At 49.5% G+C, this 14,979-nt stretch overlaps 2 protein-coding genes across 3 annotated transcripts in view; one reads left to right on the top strand and one right to left on the bottom strand.

Annotated features, from left to right (window-relative positions):
• Positions 1–6,436, bottom strand: part of MINPP1 (multiple inositol-polyphosphate phosphatase 1) — a 40,612-nt gene extending 34,176 nt beyond the window's left edge. The window contains exon 1 of the mRNA XM_052677591.1: positions 6,283–6,436. Within this exon, the coding sequence (XP_052533551.1) occupies positions 6,283–6,298 (16 nt within the window). The 5' untranslated portion in view covers positions 6,299–6,436. The remainder of the gene's footprint in view (positions 1–6,282) is intronic.
• Positions 6,437–7,041: 605 nt separating this feature from the next.
• The window catches only part of SGMS1 (sphingomyelin synthase 1), a 75,341-nt gene continuing 67,403 nt past the window's right edge, over positions 7,042–14,979 (top strand). The window contains exon 1 of one of the 2 annotated variants that reach the window (XM_052677605.1): positions 7,042–7,157. The gene's annotated coding sequence lies outside the window, so the exon portion shown is untranslated. The remainder of the gene's footprint in view (positions 7,158–14,979) is intronic. The other variant, XM_052677603.1, reaches the window with a different exon arrangement.

The raw sequence follows: 14,979 nt of genomic DNA, 5'->3' as shown, positions 1-14,979 counted from the left end.
TCCTGAGAAAAACACTGTTTCATGCATGACATTGGTCCAAACCTTAAGTGATCTATGCAGAATGAAAGGCTGAGTGAACTGGGTCTGTTCAGCCTTGAGAAAAGAAGACTGAGAGGGGACCTGATCCAGGTCTATAAGTATCTAAGGTGTGGGGGCCAGAATGGCGAGGCCGGACTCTTTTCAGTGGTGAGTGGAGACAGGACAAGGGGAAACGGCCGGAAACTGCAGCATAGGAAGTTCCGCACAAATGTGCGCAAGAACTTCTGTACAGTGAGGTGACGGAGCACTGGAACAGGCTGCCCAGGGAGGTGGTGGAGTCTCCTTCTCTGGAGATGTTCAAGACCTGCCTGGATGCCTACCTGTGCGACCTGCTGTAGGGAACCTGCTTTGGCAGGGGGGTTGGACTTGATCTTTGGAGGTCCCTTCCAACCCCTACTATTCTGTGATTCTGTGATTCTGTGATACTTTATGGAGATACAAGCAATACTGCCCTGACTGCCGTTGCCTACAGCAATGTTTCTTTGCAGAGGACAAACACAAATGATGCTTTTGCAGATGCATACTCCGTGGTAAGAGCACTGGAGAAGAGCCTGTAGTAAATTTAAGCTTGTGACATTGTGGGTTTGGGGTGGAGAAGGCAAGGAAGAACAGCGGTGTCCCTGCTCTCAGTTACAGCTCTGTGGCTACTCCTTGCCTTGCACTCACAGCTGGCTGCTTCTGCTATAATACATGTCACTGTTTCTACAGCTCAGTAAAGGAAGAAGTGTATGAGAGGCCCCTGGGTCTGGGCACATCTCTGTAACAGCAGCTATGAGCCCTTGTGATTCTTCCAGCTGTCACATCTGTCAGAAGAGCTGTGCTTTTTCACCCATGGCTTAAGCCTCTGTCCTCCTAGCCCTGCAGCAAAAGAAAAGAAACACAGCAAAGACTGCATTTGGACTAAATAGGTGGTCAAATCCTACTCCAACAAGCTTTCAACGCCAGGTCCATGAAGTGAGGAAGCACTGCGCTCTGCTCCAGCAAATGGTAGAGCCATGCCTACTGAAAACCCAGACACATACCTTCCATAAAGCTTCTTATTTCATTATTGCAATGATTGCTATTTACACACGTAAAGGCTTGGTCCAAGAGTAGGTAGCCACGTGCACACAAAGGCCAGTCTATGCTCCTTGCTCTTTGAAGCACTGTCACACAGAGCCAGTCTTGCAAGAGGCAAAACCTCCTTTTCTCTCTTTGACTCAGTGAGAAGGTGAAGGGTTCCACAAATCAGAGGCTACTGGTGTTGCTGCATATCAAAGTTAGTAGTCTTCTGTAGAGAAAAGTGTTCTTTGATCAGCATCTTTTACTTTACTGAAATTAACTCTGTTATGCTAATAGTCTAACTCATTAAAGCTTTGCTCTAATAGTCCTGAATTACTGCTAGGATAACGACATTTCTGCTTCTAAATGTCCTGTGCATTCCAACCAAATTACATCTGTGTTTGTGCACAGATAAATTATTCTCACAAAACTTACATTAAACATCCTTCCTGCTTCAAAAATACCATAGGATACAAGATGACCAGGTCACCTGGCAATCATCCTTTGCCTTCAGAAAGGGAGAACAGACACCCCTCCTGGCATTTAAAAAGGATAGAAATCTGTAGGATATATCCTCTTACATGCATAGAGTGAGTCAGGCTCCTGTACAGCAAGAATCTGTGCTGTAAGGTGCAAGAAGACAATCTAGTTTCTCATTGTACAGTAGTGGAGAAGGAAGCAAGCAAGGAAGAAACAACTATATTTGATTTATGATTTGCAATGTCTAACGTATTGCTATGGCACCAAGGATGCACGTATGGGAGTGACACCACACCTGGTGAAGCTCTAAAATCAAATGACTGCTGTAGAAATAACTGCTCCTAGCCTGTGACTGTGGTGCAACTGGGACGTGTCATGAGGGCAGTGCTGCAACAAGGTGAGTACAGCAGAGAAAATGACTGATGGTGAAGCACATGTACTTGCAGCAGCACTTGGTACCGCCACGTGATTCCCCATCCCCACTCCCCAGCTGAACGTGCAGGGCTGATGCATGCAACCCACCCACATGTAAGCCCCCCACTGCTTATTTTAGGATGGGGCTGATCAGTTGACTTGAGCTTTAGAAGATCTCTCACAGTGCCATATCTGTGATTTGCATTTTTGTGCACAACCTCGGTTCAGCCTCGTGCTTTGGTGACTGACAGGTTGCCTGGAAGTTGCGGTGCCTGGATGAGTAAGTCTCTGCCTTGGTCGACCTGAGGGGATTCAGCTTTAGTTGTTCCTACCATCTCATTCCCAGTGAAGAGAAGTAGTCTTACAACTTACTATATCAAATCTTAAAAAGAAGGTGGCCGTTATCAATGAAACTGAAACCTTTCCTTGCTGTAAGTTACCACAAAATTTGATCTGAGCTAATGTAATTTCTGGGAAATGTAATACACTGAAATCTTGGCTACCAGCAAAAGGCCAAACATGATACATACCCCCCTTTTATGGTCTTCACAACATCAGCCTAATTTGCAGAACAAACACATTCAGCCTTCAGCCCTTGTCCTATCACTCATGCATCCTGCAGCTAGTAAGATGGATGCATCCACTGATGCTCCAGGACAAAACTACCCCTGCACTGGTGAGAGCTGCTCTAGTACCTGCATTCTGCCAGCAAAACTGTCTGCTTAACAGCCCCTGCGAGACACTCACAGCCCCACGAGAAGGTCAGAGCCACAGTAACAGCAGTCTGCAGAAGTTAGGGTCTCTACCATGCTTGACAATAGTGAGGGAGTTCAAGGGATCTCTGGAAGTTTCCAGTCCAGAGTAAAACTATTGTTCACAATACCTGCAAAGGGAGGTTGGATTTGTAAATCTTATTGCATAGTGGTACAGGACACAAATCACTAATCAGCTTTAGGCTGTGAGTTAAACATTAAAAGGAAATGGTAATTGTTAAACCCACTTAGTACAGACTTGTGCTGACACTATTCCTGCTACCCAAGCTGCATTCACTAGAAACAAAAAATATTTTATTTTAATTACAGATATCTTTCTTCTCTAGACTGGCCTGAAAGGCTCCGACAGGTGAAACAGAAAATCCAGCCTGAGTAAGCAATTGATGCCATCCCTGGGTGCCAGAGCCACAGGAGGACATAAAACACAAAGTGTTTTGAAATGGATATTCTCAAAATTCATGTGGGGGGATGAATAAATACTGGGTGGAACCATTGAAGCCTCCAGGATCAGATCCTGTAACTGAGCAGTAAGGAGAGCTGTAATTACATGACCGCAGAATTTCTGGGCTCACAGAAAAACACAGATGATCATGACTTGGAACCTCCTGGAAACAGTTATGCTCCTGTTCCTCCCACACCAGAGAGGCGGCATGTTCTCTTGAAAGCTGGAAGCTGACCGGGAAGAAACTTCCACACCTGTCCTTGCAGCTCTCTGAGCTGCTCCAAAGCTGAAGCTGTGTGACTTCTGCTATGAAATCCCATCTTGCTGGAGCTGGTTTTGTACCGTGTGGTTTTCCTCCCCTACCAGCTCCTGCTCTCAGTCCAGCTGAGGTCATTTAGCATTAACTATTCTGTAGTACTGGTTCTTGGCTGCTGCAGAGCCCTTTGCTGCTGGACCTGCCCAAGCATCTGGCACTTGCTGCAGTAGAAGGATGCAGTGGAGTGGCTGCAGCCTAGGCCCAGCTGACCCATGCCAGGCCACGTATGTGGATGGCAAAATACCATCTTCCCTTTTGGAAACCAACCTGCTTCATGAACTGATGTCAAGGACAAAGCTACAGCGCCGTTCTGATAAGAAGTGACACATGTTGTGGGAATGCATGGCTGGTTTCCACAGACCTTATCAAGAGGCAAATCTTTTGACTGTCTTTTGCGTCCATTTTTTATTTTTCCTACTTTTTTATCTTTAAATGGGGAAACGGTTGCTACTGTCCTGGTTCTGTTAAGCATTTCTTGTTTTATTTAAAGTTTTGAGCCATTTTCAGTCTGTACACATACCAAAAATCAGGACGAAGAGCGCTTTTGCCCTTCTGCTCCACGGGAGTTCTCTGCCCTCCTTGAGCTCACCTTCGGACCCCATGTCAGGCTTTGTTAGGCGTACTGCCCCAGGCAAACTCTTCCACTCGGCAACGGCTCCGACGCGGCGGGACTGGGAGCAGCAGGGTGACCTCCTGCAATTCCAAGAGCGGCCGCTGGGGGGCGCAGTGAGCGGCGCGAGCGGCGCGGGCAGGCGGCACGGCCCGGCAGTGCGCGCAAGGACCGGTCACCTCTTGGCACAACGGTCTGCTGCCTCCCAGCCTACACATCCAGCTGTGGTCTCCACTAGCCAGAAAGCTCTTGCTAAAAGGAACGTGGCTACCCAGAAATGCGGCTGTTCAGGTCTTTAGACGCGGGGTTTGCCTGAGTCTGCTGCTGCCCTCACACGATGGCAGAAATACCATCTGCATAAGGTGGATGACCTGCTCAGCCTGCTGGTAGAGCTGGAGAGATTAAGGAACGTCAGGGAGTGTGAGCAGGACATGGACCGGTGAAGCAGCTCCCTGCCATATCTGCAAGAAAGGCAGCGGTGTGATAGCAATTCATATAAGCGGTGGATCCTTTGCCCCACTGCAATTGGGCAGGGAGAGGGGAACCTAAGAGACAGAAAGGAATGGAAACAAGAGAGCCCCCCTCCCTACCTATGCTGCTTTCCCAGATGCCTTTATACCATAGATTTGAGGCTCTGGATATCCAAAGACAAGTGCAGGTGCTGTGGAAGGTCCACCCAGAAGGTTGTCTATGGAGAGGTGGTTGACTCCACGCCTCAAGACTCCTCCACCAAGAAGGAAAGAAGGGTAATCACCACAGGAGATTCCCTTCTGAGAGGAATGGAGGGCCCTGTATGTCAGCCAGACCCCACCTGTACAGAAGTGTGGGAGACCCCTCAGCCTGCTTTACAGAAGCTCTTTTAGTTTAAAAACCATTTCCCTTTGTCCTATCACTATCAGTCTGTGTAAAACGTTTTCTCCCCTCCTGCTTATAGTCTCCCTTTAAGTACTGGAAGGACACAGTGAGGTCTCCCTGGAGCCTTCTGTTTCCAGCATGAACAAACCCACCTCCCTCAACCTTTCCTCATAGAAGAGGTGCTCCAGCCCTTTGATCATCTTTGTTGCCCTCCTCTAGACCCGCTACACCCAAGAGGAGAAATAATCCAGCAAGTATGTGAGCAAGGTCCTCCCCTGTCAGTGAAAAGCATCTCTGGGCTACTTCCAATGCTGCACAATAGCAAAAACGGGGGACAGTGAATTAATACCCCGATGCTAACTGGAGGCCTCCCACCCCACAGCCTGCTGGGGACTGGTTGCAAACTTGTGCTGAAAAACATTAGTTTGGGTTGTAAATGCAGGAGACAGGAATAAGCCATCTTCAGAATCAGCTTAGTGGTATCTGATGCCAATGCCATTATTTTAGTATTATAGAAATGTGAACGTACTTTAATATTATTTCACTGGTTAAGTATTAATGTGCTACTAATAAATATATTTCACATGAAAATATATCTTAGAATGGAATATCATTATTTTCTTACTAATTGATCTCTGAAGATTGTGACCTATTAGTATTTTACTCTCTATCCATTAATGCAAACACTGATTTTCAATTAAATTCCTATTTATCCACTATAAACTTATTGCCACCATTCAGCATATTTCCTCCCAACAGAAACATGAGTTAGACTCCCTTGCGAATGATCTGCTTTGGGACTGCTAACCTCTCATCCTGAAGGTCTCCTCTTGAGACTAAGAGAGAATGTCTTTACCATGTGATTATGATTTAAATAGCTTTGCTTCTTTGCTCTTATCATTAATGAGGCGCCACCTATCTCAGCTGAGCCGATGGGTGAGTCAGAGCCATCTCACTTATCATTCCTCTCCCTTTTGATGCTTGGGGAAGAAAAGGCAGAGCTGATGTGGGCTCCACATGCCTGGAGGAGAAATTTCTGCTGAGCAGAGCTGTAGGCTATCTCCTGGAACAGCTGCCCAGAGAGGCTGTGGATGCCCCATCTATCCCTGGAGGTGTTCAAGGCCAGGTTGGATTGGGGCCCTGGGCAGCCTGGTCTGGTATTAAATGTGGAGGTTGGTGGCCCTATGTGTGGCAGGGGGTTAGAGGTTCATGATCCTTGAGGTCCCTTCCAACCCTGGCCATTCTGTGATTCTGTGATTCCTCCGGCTCCCACTGGGCATCCCAGCCCCAGGGAGCCCCGTCGCGGTGTTACCTGGCATCCATGGCATACGTGGGCACCTCCCTGACTCCTGGTGCCTTGCGAGTGGTGGGAGGGAGAAGAGCTGCCAGGATCACAAGGCGATCAGCGGAATTAAGGCTAGACAGCCGGGCTATGCGTAAGCCTCTCGGTCGGCTCTTTGTCATTCCCAACAGGGATCACAGAATCACAGAATCACAGAATCACCTGGGTTGGAAGGGACCTCAAGGATCATGTAGTTCCAACCCCCCTGCCCAGCAGGGCCACCAAACATACACATTCAGATCAGGTTGCCCGGGACCCCGTCCAACCTGGCCTTGAACACGTCCAAGGACGGGGCATCCACAACCTCCCTGGGAATCGATTTACAGTCTCATAAAGTTCATAAAGTACCAAAAAACGACCATACTCGGGAACAACCCCAGCGGGGGGGGGTTTACCGTGACTGCCCTGGGGCTGCCAGAAGCGGCCGTCAGAGAGCGGACAGCACCTCGCCACAAAGCGCGAGCCGTGCCGACAGCACGCCCGCCCCGGACGGGACGCGACGGAGAACCCGTGTGACCTTCCGCCTTCTCTGCCGCCGTTCCCCGGGAGGAAGGCGAGGCGGAGTCTCGCGCCGGACGCTCCTGCGAGAAGCCTCGCGCCCGCGCAGCCTCCAACCCTTTCCGAACGGCTCGGCGGAGCCGCGAGTCGCGGGGCCGCGCGCCCCGCGCACGAGATGGCGGTGGGGAGATGACACGGAGCTCACGTGACGCGCCGCCCCGCCCCACCCGCCGCCGCCGCTCGGGAAGCGGAGCCGCCGCTGCCGCAGCCGCCGTCCAGGGGAGCCGCCCGGTAGGCGGCCGCCGCCACGAACCCGCCGGGCCCTGGGGTTCCGCGCCGCCCTCCCGGTGAGCAGCCGCCGCGAGCGGGCCGTGCGGCGGGGCCGGGGGCGGCGGGGACGGGAGGGCGGCCGTCCGAGGAGGGGCCGAGCGGCGCGGCGGGGCCGTTCGATCCTCCGCTGCTCTGCGGGGCGCGATTGCCTTCGGCCCCGCGGGGTTAGGTCTGCTCGCCCTTGGAGGCGCGATCCCCCTCGGCCCTACGGGCCGCCCTCCCCTCGGCGCCGCGGGCCGCCGCCGCGCCGAGCCCCGGAGGGGACGCTGGGACCTGGGTGGTGTCTGTCCGGGCGCCGGGAGGGAGGAGGCCGAGAGCGCAGAGCGGCGGTACTGCGACCGCAGCTGTGGGCGCCTCTCCCTGCCGGCGCTGTGACAGGTGGGTGTGCGGCCGGTGCTGGACGCGGCCTGGCGCTGGGTGGGCTGGTGTCTGTGTGCCTGTCTGTGTGTATCCGTCCTTCCACGTTCTGCTGCCTGCCTGTTGGTGGCCCCGCTCCCATCACGGTTTGTTCTGCCCTGTGTGGCAGCCTCACTAAGGAAGGCCTCGGGGCCTCCCGCTGTCGGTGTGAGGTGCAGTGGTGGCTGGGGAGCAGGGCTCTGGGTCCTGGCAGGTGAGAGATAAATGCTAGTTTTAAGTACTGATAAGAAAACCACTCCTACCCGGGGAGATCACCTTGATATTTTCCATGTTCCTGCATGTAGAATAGAATTAAATTCTGCTGGGAAGTCTTTAAACTGTGTTGTGACCTGTGTAAGAACTGTGATTCCCAAAGTGCTTGTCGTGTCGGCCTGGAGACGGCATGTTTCGGTATGTTACTGGCTTCTAAGGAGAGCTTTGGACACCTAGAAATGTAACAGACCAAAGTGCCTAGGTAACTTTCAGGCAGGTATCTGTGCATACCACCTGACTGCGCAAGGCCTGTAGAAGCAGTGAGCTCTCAGTAATGTTTCCTGTATGCCTGTGCTCCCTGTGTCGTTGCTTCCCTAACCACTCTTCAAACTGCAGCAGGTGCTGTTTTCAGTTACAGAACTCACATGTGGTACAACAAAACCAACTGTGTACAGTAGAACTGAAGCCAAAGGATTGAGGATTTTGGAGCATCAGTGTCCCATGACCAGTGCTCCCACATTACTGGCAGGGTTGTCTGAAGGATTTGGCATCGTCGGAGGCATTTTGCATCCAGGAAAGCAGCACACAGGTGTTGGCATGAGCTGGTGTTCTGTGTTAAGGGCTGGAAGCTGTGCAGGGTCATTCAGCTCTGTAAGTGAAGTCTCTTTCCCCCACCGAACAACTGGGAGGAACGCAGGTGAGAAGAAAAACACAAAATCTTGGGTTCTTGTGTGTTTCATCCCAAATGTGCTTTATGGTTCTCACAAATTAGGTTGCTGGAAGTTTGATTTTGGTTGTTAAAGTTAATATCCATGCTAAGAAACTCCCAGGTGTTAACTAGTTTCCCTGTGCTGTGTGTAGTCCGTTACAGTGTAAGCAAATAATCAAATACCTGAAAAGCATCTCTCCCAACAGCAGGCTTTACTTGTGCCTGTGTGTGTGGTCAGAAAGTGGCAGGATTGCACAGCACCTTGCAGCAGGGAAGCAGGGAGCCCTGTTGTGTGGTGTATGTGCTGTCTATGTGCAGAGCATGCCGGGCAGTAGGTCTGCAGGACACAACTCTGGCTGCTGTAGTTTGAGGCACATTTTTAAGCTGCTGGTATCTCTTCCTGCCCAGCATAGCCCACACCATCATTTCCTCGAGCTAAAAAGGGCGCTGCGTCATGGAGCCACAGAGGTTTCCTCGCTGGTCCATTAGTGGCTTAGCTCAGCCTTGCCTGCGCTTTATGCCATTAAATGCCACTTGCAAATTTAATGCTGGGAATGCTGAGATTTGTTCTTGTGGAATTTAATGCCTCGTGCTTGGATTTGTTAAAATGGCAGGTCAGACAATGAACTGCTTGGGTCGGAGAGTACTGAAATGTTTGCAATTGGCGTTTGGGCAGATCAGAGGGAGCCCTGAGCAGATAGCTCAGGTTTCGAGGTTCTGTGTCCTCACCCAATTGTGTTTGTTAATCATGATGTGGTGATAGCTGGCAAGATCCAGCGCGATGGAAGTCCTCGTGCTCAGTGTCTTTGCAGGATCACTGCTGACCCTGACTTAACCATGTGTATTTCCTTGAAAATGGCGCAGGACGCAGCACCTTTCGTCATTCCAGTTTAAATTCACCATTCCTTCCTTCCTCTGTTTTTTCACGTGGTGGTGCAGAAGGGTCAGCACCAGGGCTGGTGGGCTTTAAACTGTGCTGTGCTGTCTTCAGTTGTCTGATGTGTGGTTTTATTTAATGCGTAACTGCCTCTTGTTTGACTGCTACATGCTAAGTGTTTTCATAGGGGACAGTGCACAGAATTTAACATTTTTTTTTATTCTTAACCTTAGCAAAACAACCAAGGATTAAATGGAGAAACAGCTTGCACTGCCTACAGGAGGCCCCACCCCTGCACCAGGCAGAATGTTAAAGTACTACTCTTGGTTGAAAAAGAGTCACAACAGTGGTGTTTACTGGCTTTTCATAGCAGCATCAACCATGACTCCATATATAGAACAGTGATTTTCAGAAGTTTTGCCTTGGACCGATTCCATACAATCTCTCACTTCCACACATTGACCTCCTGCCACGGAGATGGCATTTCCTGTACTCTGCTGGCGTGAGCTGTCCTGCTGCTGTAGAGTGAAAATGTACCATGCAAGCTGTGCTCAGCAGCTGAGCACCATGCCAGGCTGCCAAAGGCCTGCTTATGTGCACGGGACAGGGTGCTGTGTGTGCTGGGAGGCTTGGGTAGTTGCATGGGGCTGACTCTGCGTCTGTATGCAGATGGGACAGTGCTGTCCAAGCTGAGCTGCAGTTCCATGAAATCACACAGGATGCTGAAGTTGGATGGTTGCAGCTGTAGTGCTGGGGAAAGGTAGTGTGAGGATAGCTATGTGCCAAGGAGGAGGGAATACAAAGAAACTACAGCAGAGGGAGGAAGGGGTGGAGGCCCCTTGTGGGGCCTCTGTGAAACACCTGGGCAGAATGTGGTGATCTGTGTCCTACAGTACCTGAGGGATGCCAGCTTGGTCAACATGTGGTTATACAGAGATGCAGCCACACTGGGAGAGATTTTTATTTGCCATAAGCAATATTTAGTAATAGCTTAGGGTTTCTTATCTACTTGCTTTGAAACAGCACAAAAGCTGTATTTTGCAGTCATGAGCAATTATCTGCAAATTAAAAAAAAATACTGGTCAGATACTGCTTTTGTTTTTATGCATGTATAATCTCCTATTTTAGTTTTCTCTCTTTTGAAATATAAATATATGGTTTATCAAAGGAGACCTCAGAAAGAGCCCACGTCATTCATCAGATGTGGATTATTTGCATTCTGATACTTTGTTCAGCGTTTGTTGGGGAACACTTGCAAGAAAACGTGCGTCTGCACTGAGAAGGCAGAGATCTGTACATCCTGATGTCCACAGGCATGTGTAGTGTTGCTGGGATGGCATGCCAGTGGAGCTGGTGTTACTGGGTGGAGCTTTGGAGGGCTCTGAGGCTGAGGGTCTTGCTGTTACAACCCCAACTGCTCCATTCATCCTTGCGCGCTGTGTTGCCTGGCATCGCAGTAGCTGCCAGCAGGGAACTTCCTTTGCTGTTTCTTTGAGTGCCTGCCAGTCTTTAAAACCCCTCTGTGCTTCTTCCCATTAGAGGTGAGCTAATATCACAGAGCACTCAGCATGTTAAGTGTGGGCTGTTTGCAGTAACTTTGTAATCCCTTACACTTTAACACTCCCTGTTTGTAGCTGGATGTGAACAAAAATACAAAATATTTGTATGCGAAAACATCTTTTGACTTCATTGGTTGAGAATTCATTTGTTGGCAGTTAGGGAATCTTGTTTCTGTGTTCAGAACAGTTTTTGGTCTTTTCATGTTCATAGCCTAAACGTGGAATGCATCCTAAGAATTGCAGGACGTTTCTATGGTCCTCCAGGCAGTTCCACGTAACAGCTCCATGCTGACGTTCAGCCTGTAAGATGCGCTGCTGTGCTACTGAACTAATTACCTCTGCTTGCAGACTGGATAATAACCCTTCAGCCAGAAACTGTGCAAGATGTGCAGAAGGGAAAGCACTTGTCCTGTCATCACTGAGCTGGGACTGCAAGGATGCATCCATAAACTCACCTCACTCCACTCTGGATGTCAGAAATAGCATCCCACAGTGGTGCTGTGGCACCTTGACTGGTCTGTATTTTAGGGTTTGACACCACTAATGATCTGGTAGCTCACAGAGTGTTTTTATATTTTTAAGTGAGAATGTCACACTGACCATTAGCAGACAGAATGGATCACCCTGCACTTGTCGGGTGGCCCTGGGCCAACCACCTTCCGATTGGGATCAGTGTTCCATAGCTGTGAATGAGTGAATGAGGTGTGCTAGATGAGGGCAACACTGCTCCTCCAATGGCAGGCTGCAGGGAGCCCGCTGCAGAGCAGCACCCAGATCACTGCAGAGACCTGCTGGGTGCTTGCACCCTGGGTGTGTGGTTCATTCCCACAACTTGAGCATGCTTGTGCAAGAAGGAGAGGGGGGAGAGAAACACCATTATCAAACAGCAGCCACCTTTGCTGAGTCAATATATCTGTCCTTAACCGTAGGCACAAAGACTACTGATGAGACCTCGGGTGGCTGTAGAACCTGCTGCTACTTTGAGACTTTTTGAAGCCACCCAGGCTGCTCAGCCTCTTTGCATACCTCACTGTGCTAAGCTGTTGCTCAGCTGTTGGGCTGTTAGCAAGCATCCTGCAGGGCTGTGAGCTGCCTTGCCTGTGGATGTGGTTGTCTGGTTTCCAGGGAATGTGGGAGGATGCTCAAAGCCTTCTTCCTTTAGCAGCCAAAAGACAACAGCATGTGGAGCTGTGAGCGAGGACCTTGCTAGCATGCAGGCACAGATTTTCCCCTGGGGCAGGGGAAGAGAGCTGATGTGGCTGCTGGCTGGAAAAAGAGAGTCCTCTCCCTGCAAAGGAGATGGTCCAGTGGAATTTGCAGTTCCTTGGCAGGTCAGAGGGCTTGTAGATGAAGGGGTGGAACAGATTCCTGCTGCTGACCCTGAGGTGGGGTTGCTTTAGAGGCCTCTATCTGGAGATGGTGCTGCCAAAAAGCAGGCTGTTGCTAGATGCAAGGCCATCTGAGTTGTAAGGTCTGTGGTAAAGGGGGCTTCTGTGGGAAGGTTGCTGTACTGGTGGTATTTCTGAGGAGGTGGTTCCTGCTGGTGCATATATTTGTTTCTTATGTTGGGGTGACCAACTCCCAAAATACTTCCTTCACTGCAGGTATCGGTGATAGGACTGGAGGCAGTCATTGGACTGCTATACAGAAATGGGCAGAAAGGGACATTTTCAAACAAGTTTATTTAATGTGGTTTTGCTGCTTTGTGGCACCAGCGCTCTTTTTGGAATTAAGTTGGAGTTACTCCTTGGGAGCAAGGCATTATGGAGGGAATTCAGGGTCTGTGGTGTGTGTGGGATGTACTTTCTGCTGGCGGTCCTTGTCCTAAACATGAGGTTTCCCTGTAGCCCCAGCAGCTTTTGGTCTCTTTACAGAGTTTCTGGATTGCTTTAAGGGATACAATGCTTTGTTCTGGTCAAATTTGCAAATACATTCTGGAGCTCATTTTCCTTTCTCCTGCCAATTTAGTGCTTTTGCAGCTTTCCTCAGTCAATTGGGAAAATCATTCCTAAATCATTAGAACTTGGCATTTACTGACTTAATGGAAAACTCGAGTAACAGTTGCATGACAGGAGATGGCCTCTGAGTAATGGCAATGGTGTAAATGCCAAAGCGATGTTTTCATTGTTGACGAACCTGTTTGGAAAGTGCAGTGGATCCCTCAGGTCTGTGCAGCAGCAGCGGAGCCGGAGCCCTGCAGCGATGTGTGTTACGGGAGGAACCGCGGCAGGGAGGTCCCTCTTCCTCCTGCTGCACACCTCACCTCCCTCAGGGAACTTCTGTCACAAACCACAGCTTGGCAGCTGGGTATGACATCACAGTTCTCCATAGCAGCTGGCTGTCAGAAAGAAGAAGGAGAAGGAGTGCAGGCCTTGTCAAAATAGGAGAAGCATGGCAACAGTGTCCAGAGTGCAAAAGCATTGAGGTTGCATAGGAAAGCCAGAGTGAGGCTGGGCACTAGCAGGCTCGTTAAAGTATCTTGTGCCCCAGCACAAGCCCTCCTCTCCAGCAGCTTCTGTACTCCAGAGATCAAGTACGATTTACAGTGTTACCAGCACCTTTGCCAACTTCTGTATTCTCTTACCACAGATTTCCTTGCAGAGCACCGCTTGGAAGTCACCTGCTCCAGCTGCCTTCTCCATCCCCAGCTTGTTTAATCCTCCTGTTTCCATATTAAGCATGAGGCAGCAGAGCGGTGTGTGATCTAGTTGGTGAGGCTTGTGACAGGTCCTTTGTGAGCACCTTGTGACATCAGGAAGCCATGTGGGAAGGTGACATCAGAGTGAGAGTGTAAATCTTGTGGCTGCAACTCTGGAATTGCTGAATGCAAGCAGAAGATGAAGCTAATGTGACTACGTGTGACATGGAAAGATCTTGTTCTTGGATTTTTCAGTCCTTTTGGCAGCTGCTGTGCCCGTGCCATCCTTTCTTTACCTTCTGCTTCAGATCCGGAAAGTAAGATCAGTTGTGCAAAGGAACGGGTAACATGATAGCATGCTCTCAGCTCTCCTTCCCCTCACACCAAGGTTTGCAAAGTAGGGAGAGGTTTCTGGTCAGCAAAATCTGGCAGCAGAAAAAGGTGGAGCTGCTCACAAACTCAGCTGTGCTTCTCTGTGCTTGTAATTAATTCAGCCTCCAAGTTAAAAAATAAAAATAAAAATGTGTATATATATATAGGGTTTGAAGAAGAAAAAAGTGCTGTACGGTTACACTCTCCACAGAGAAACCTTTGTAAATTTTTGCAACTGAAAGGAATGCATTTTTCTCTTCCTCCATCTGCAGTGATGTGAAAAGCTGATGAGCTGGTATACCACTGATTTAAATCAGGGCCTGATAGGTGCCTGGCACTGGTTGTTTGGTCTGTGGTGATGGGTGACTTCACTGGAGGAAACCGGTAGGTATGTGTTGTGGTCCATTGTCATTGCAGGGGTTTTGTAGCCCGAGCAGAAGAATACGAAGGGACAGGGAGCCTGAAGGTCGCTTCTGAGCTGCATCCTCTGTCTGCCTTAAGATTGACATGCAAATTCAGCAGTACCAGGCAGCTTTGCATATTGTTCTTTGCACTGACTCCAAAGCCTGAGGCCTGTATGGATTTTACCTTGTCCCACTTTCAAAATGTGCTGCAGCCCTGGTGCTGTTCACATGCCTGTCTCGGTTTGGTTCGGAGTGAGGCTTTTCTCCCAGGGTGCTGTAAGGCGAGTCTCTAGAAAAAAATCAGTCTCTATTTTTTCTGAGGTAGCAAGGCTGTGGTGAAATCTGGAGGTCCTGTTTGTAGAGGAAGCCTGCTTTCCTGACCACAGCCATTGGAGGTGGGGTCAGCCCTTCCTTTCTATTTTTGGTTTTACCAACAGTGTGCAAAATCTTGTATGATTTACTGCTTTTGGTTTTGTGCCTCAGGAAATACTGCACATGGCTTTGCATGTTGCTTTTAAGCTGATTTGGTACTTAGTGTGCCTTGTGCTAACCAATTTTGTCCCTGCTGTAAGAAAAATGGACAGCCAGGTCTGGTTTTACTGTCATGTAGCGGTTTACTCTTGATGTTGTGTCTTGTTAAATGCTGAGTGGTACCATACTCTTTGGTATTC

This window comes from Tympanuchus pallidicinctus, unplaced genomic scaffold, assembly GCF_026119805.1.
Source record: "Tympanuchus pallidicinctus isolate F22 unplaced genomic scaffold, pur_lepc_1.0 scaffold16, whole genome shotgun sequence".
NCBI classification, from domain to species: domain Eukaryota; kingdom Metazoa; phylum Chordata; class Aves; order Galliformes; family Phasianidae; genus Tympanuchus; species Tympanuchus pallidicinctus.
The sequence above is the reverse complement of the archived record's forward strand: the minus strand, read 5'-3'. Positions and strand labels throughout refer to the sequence as shown.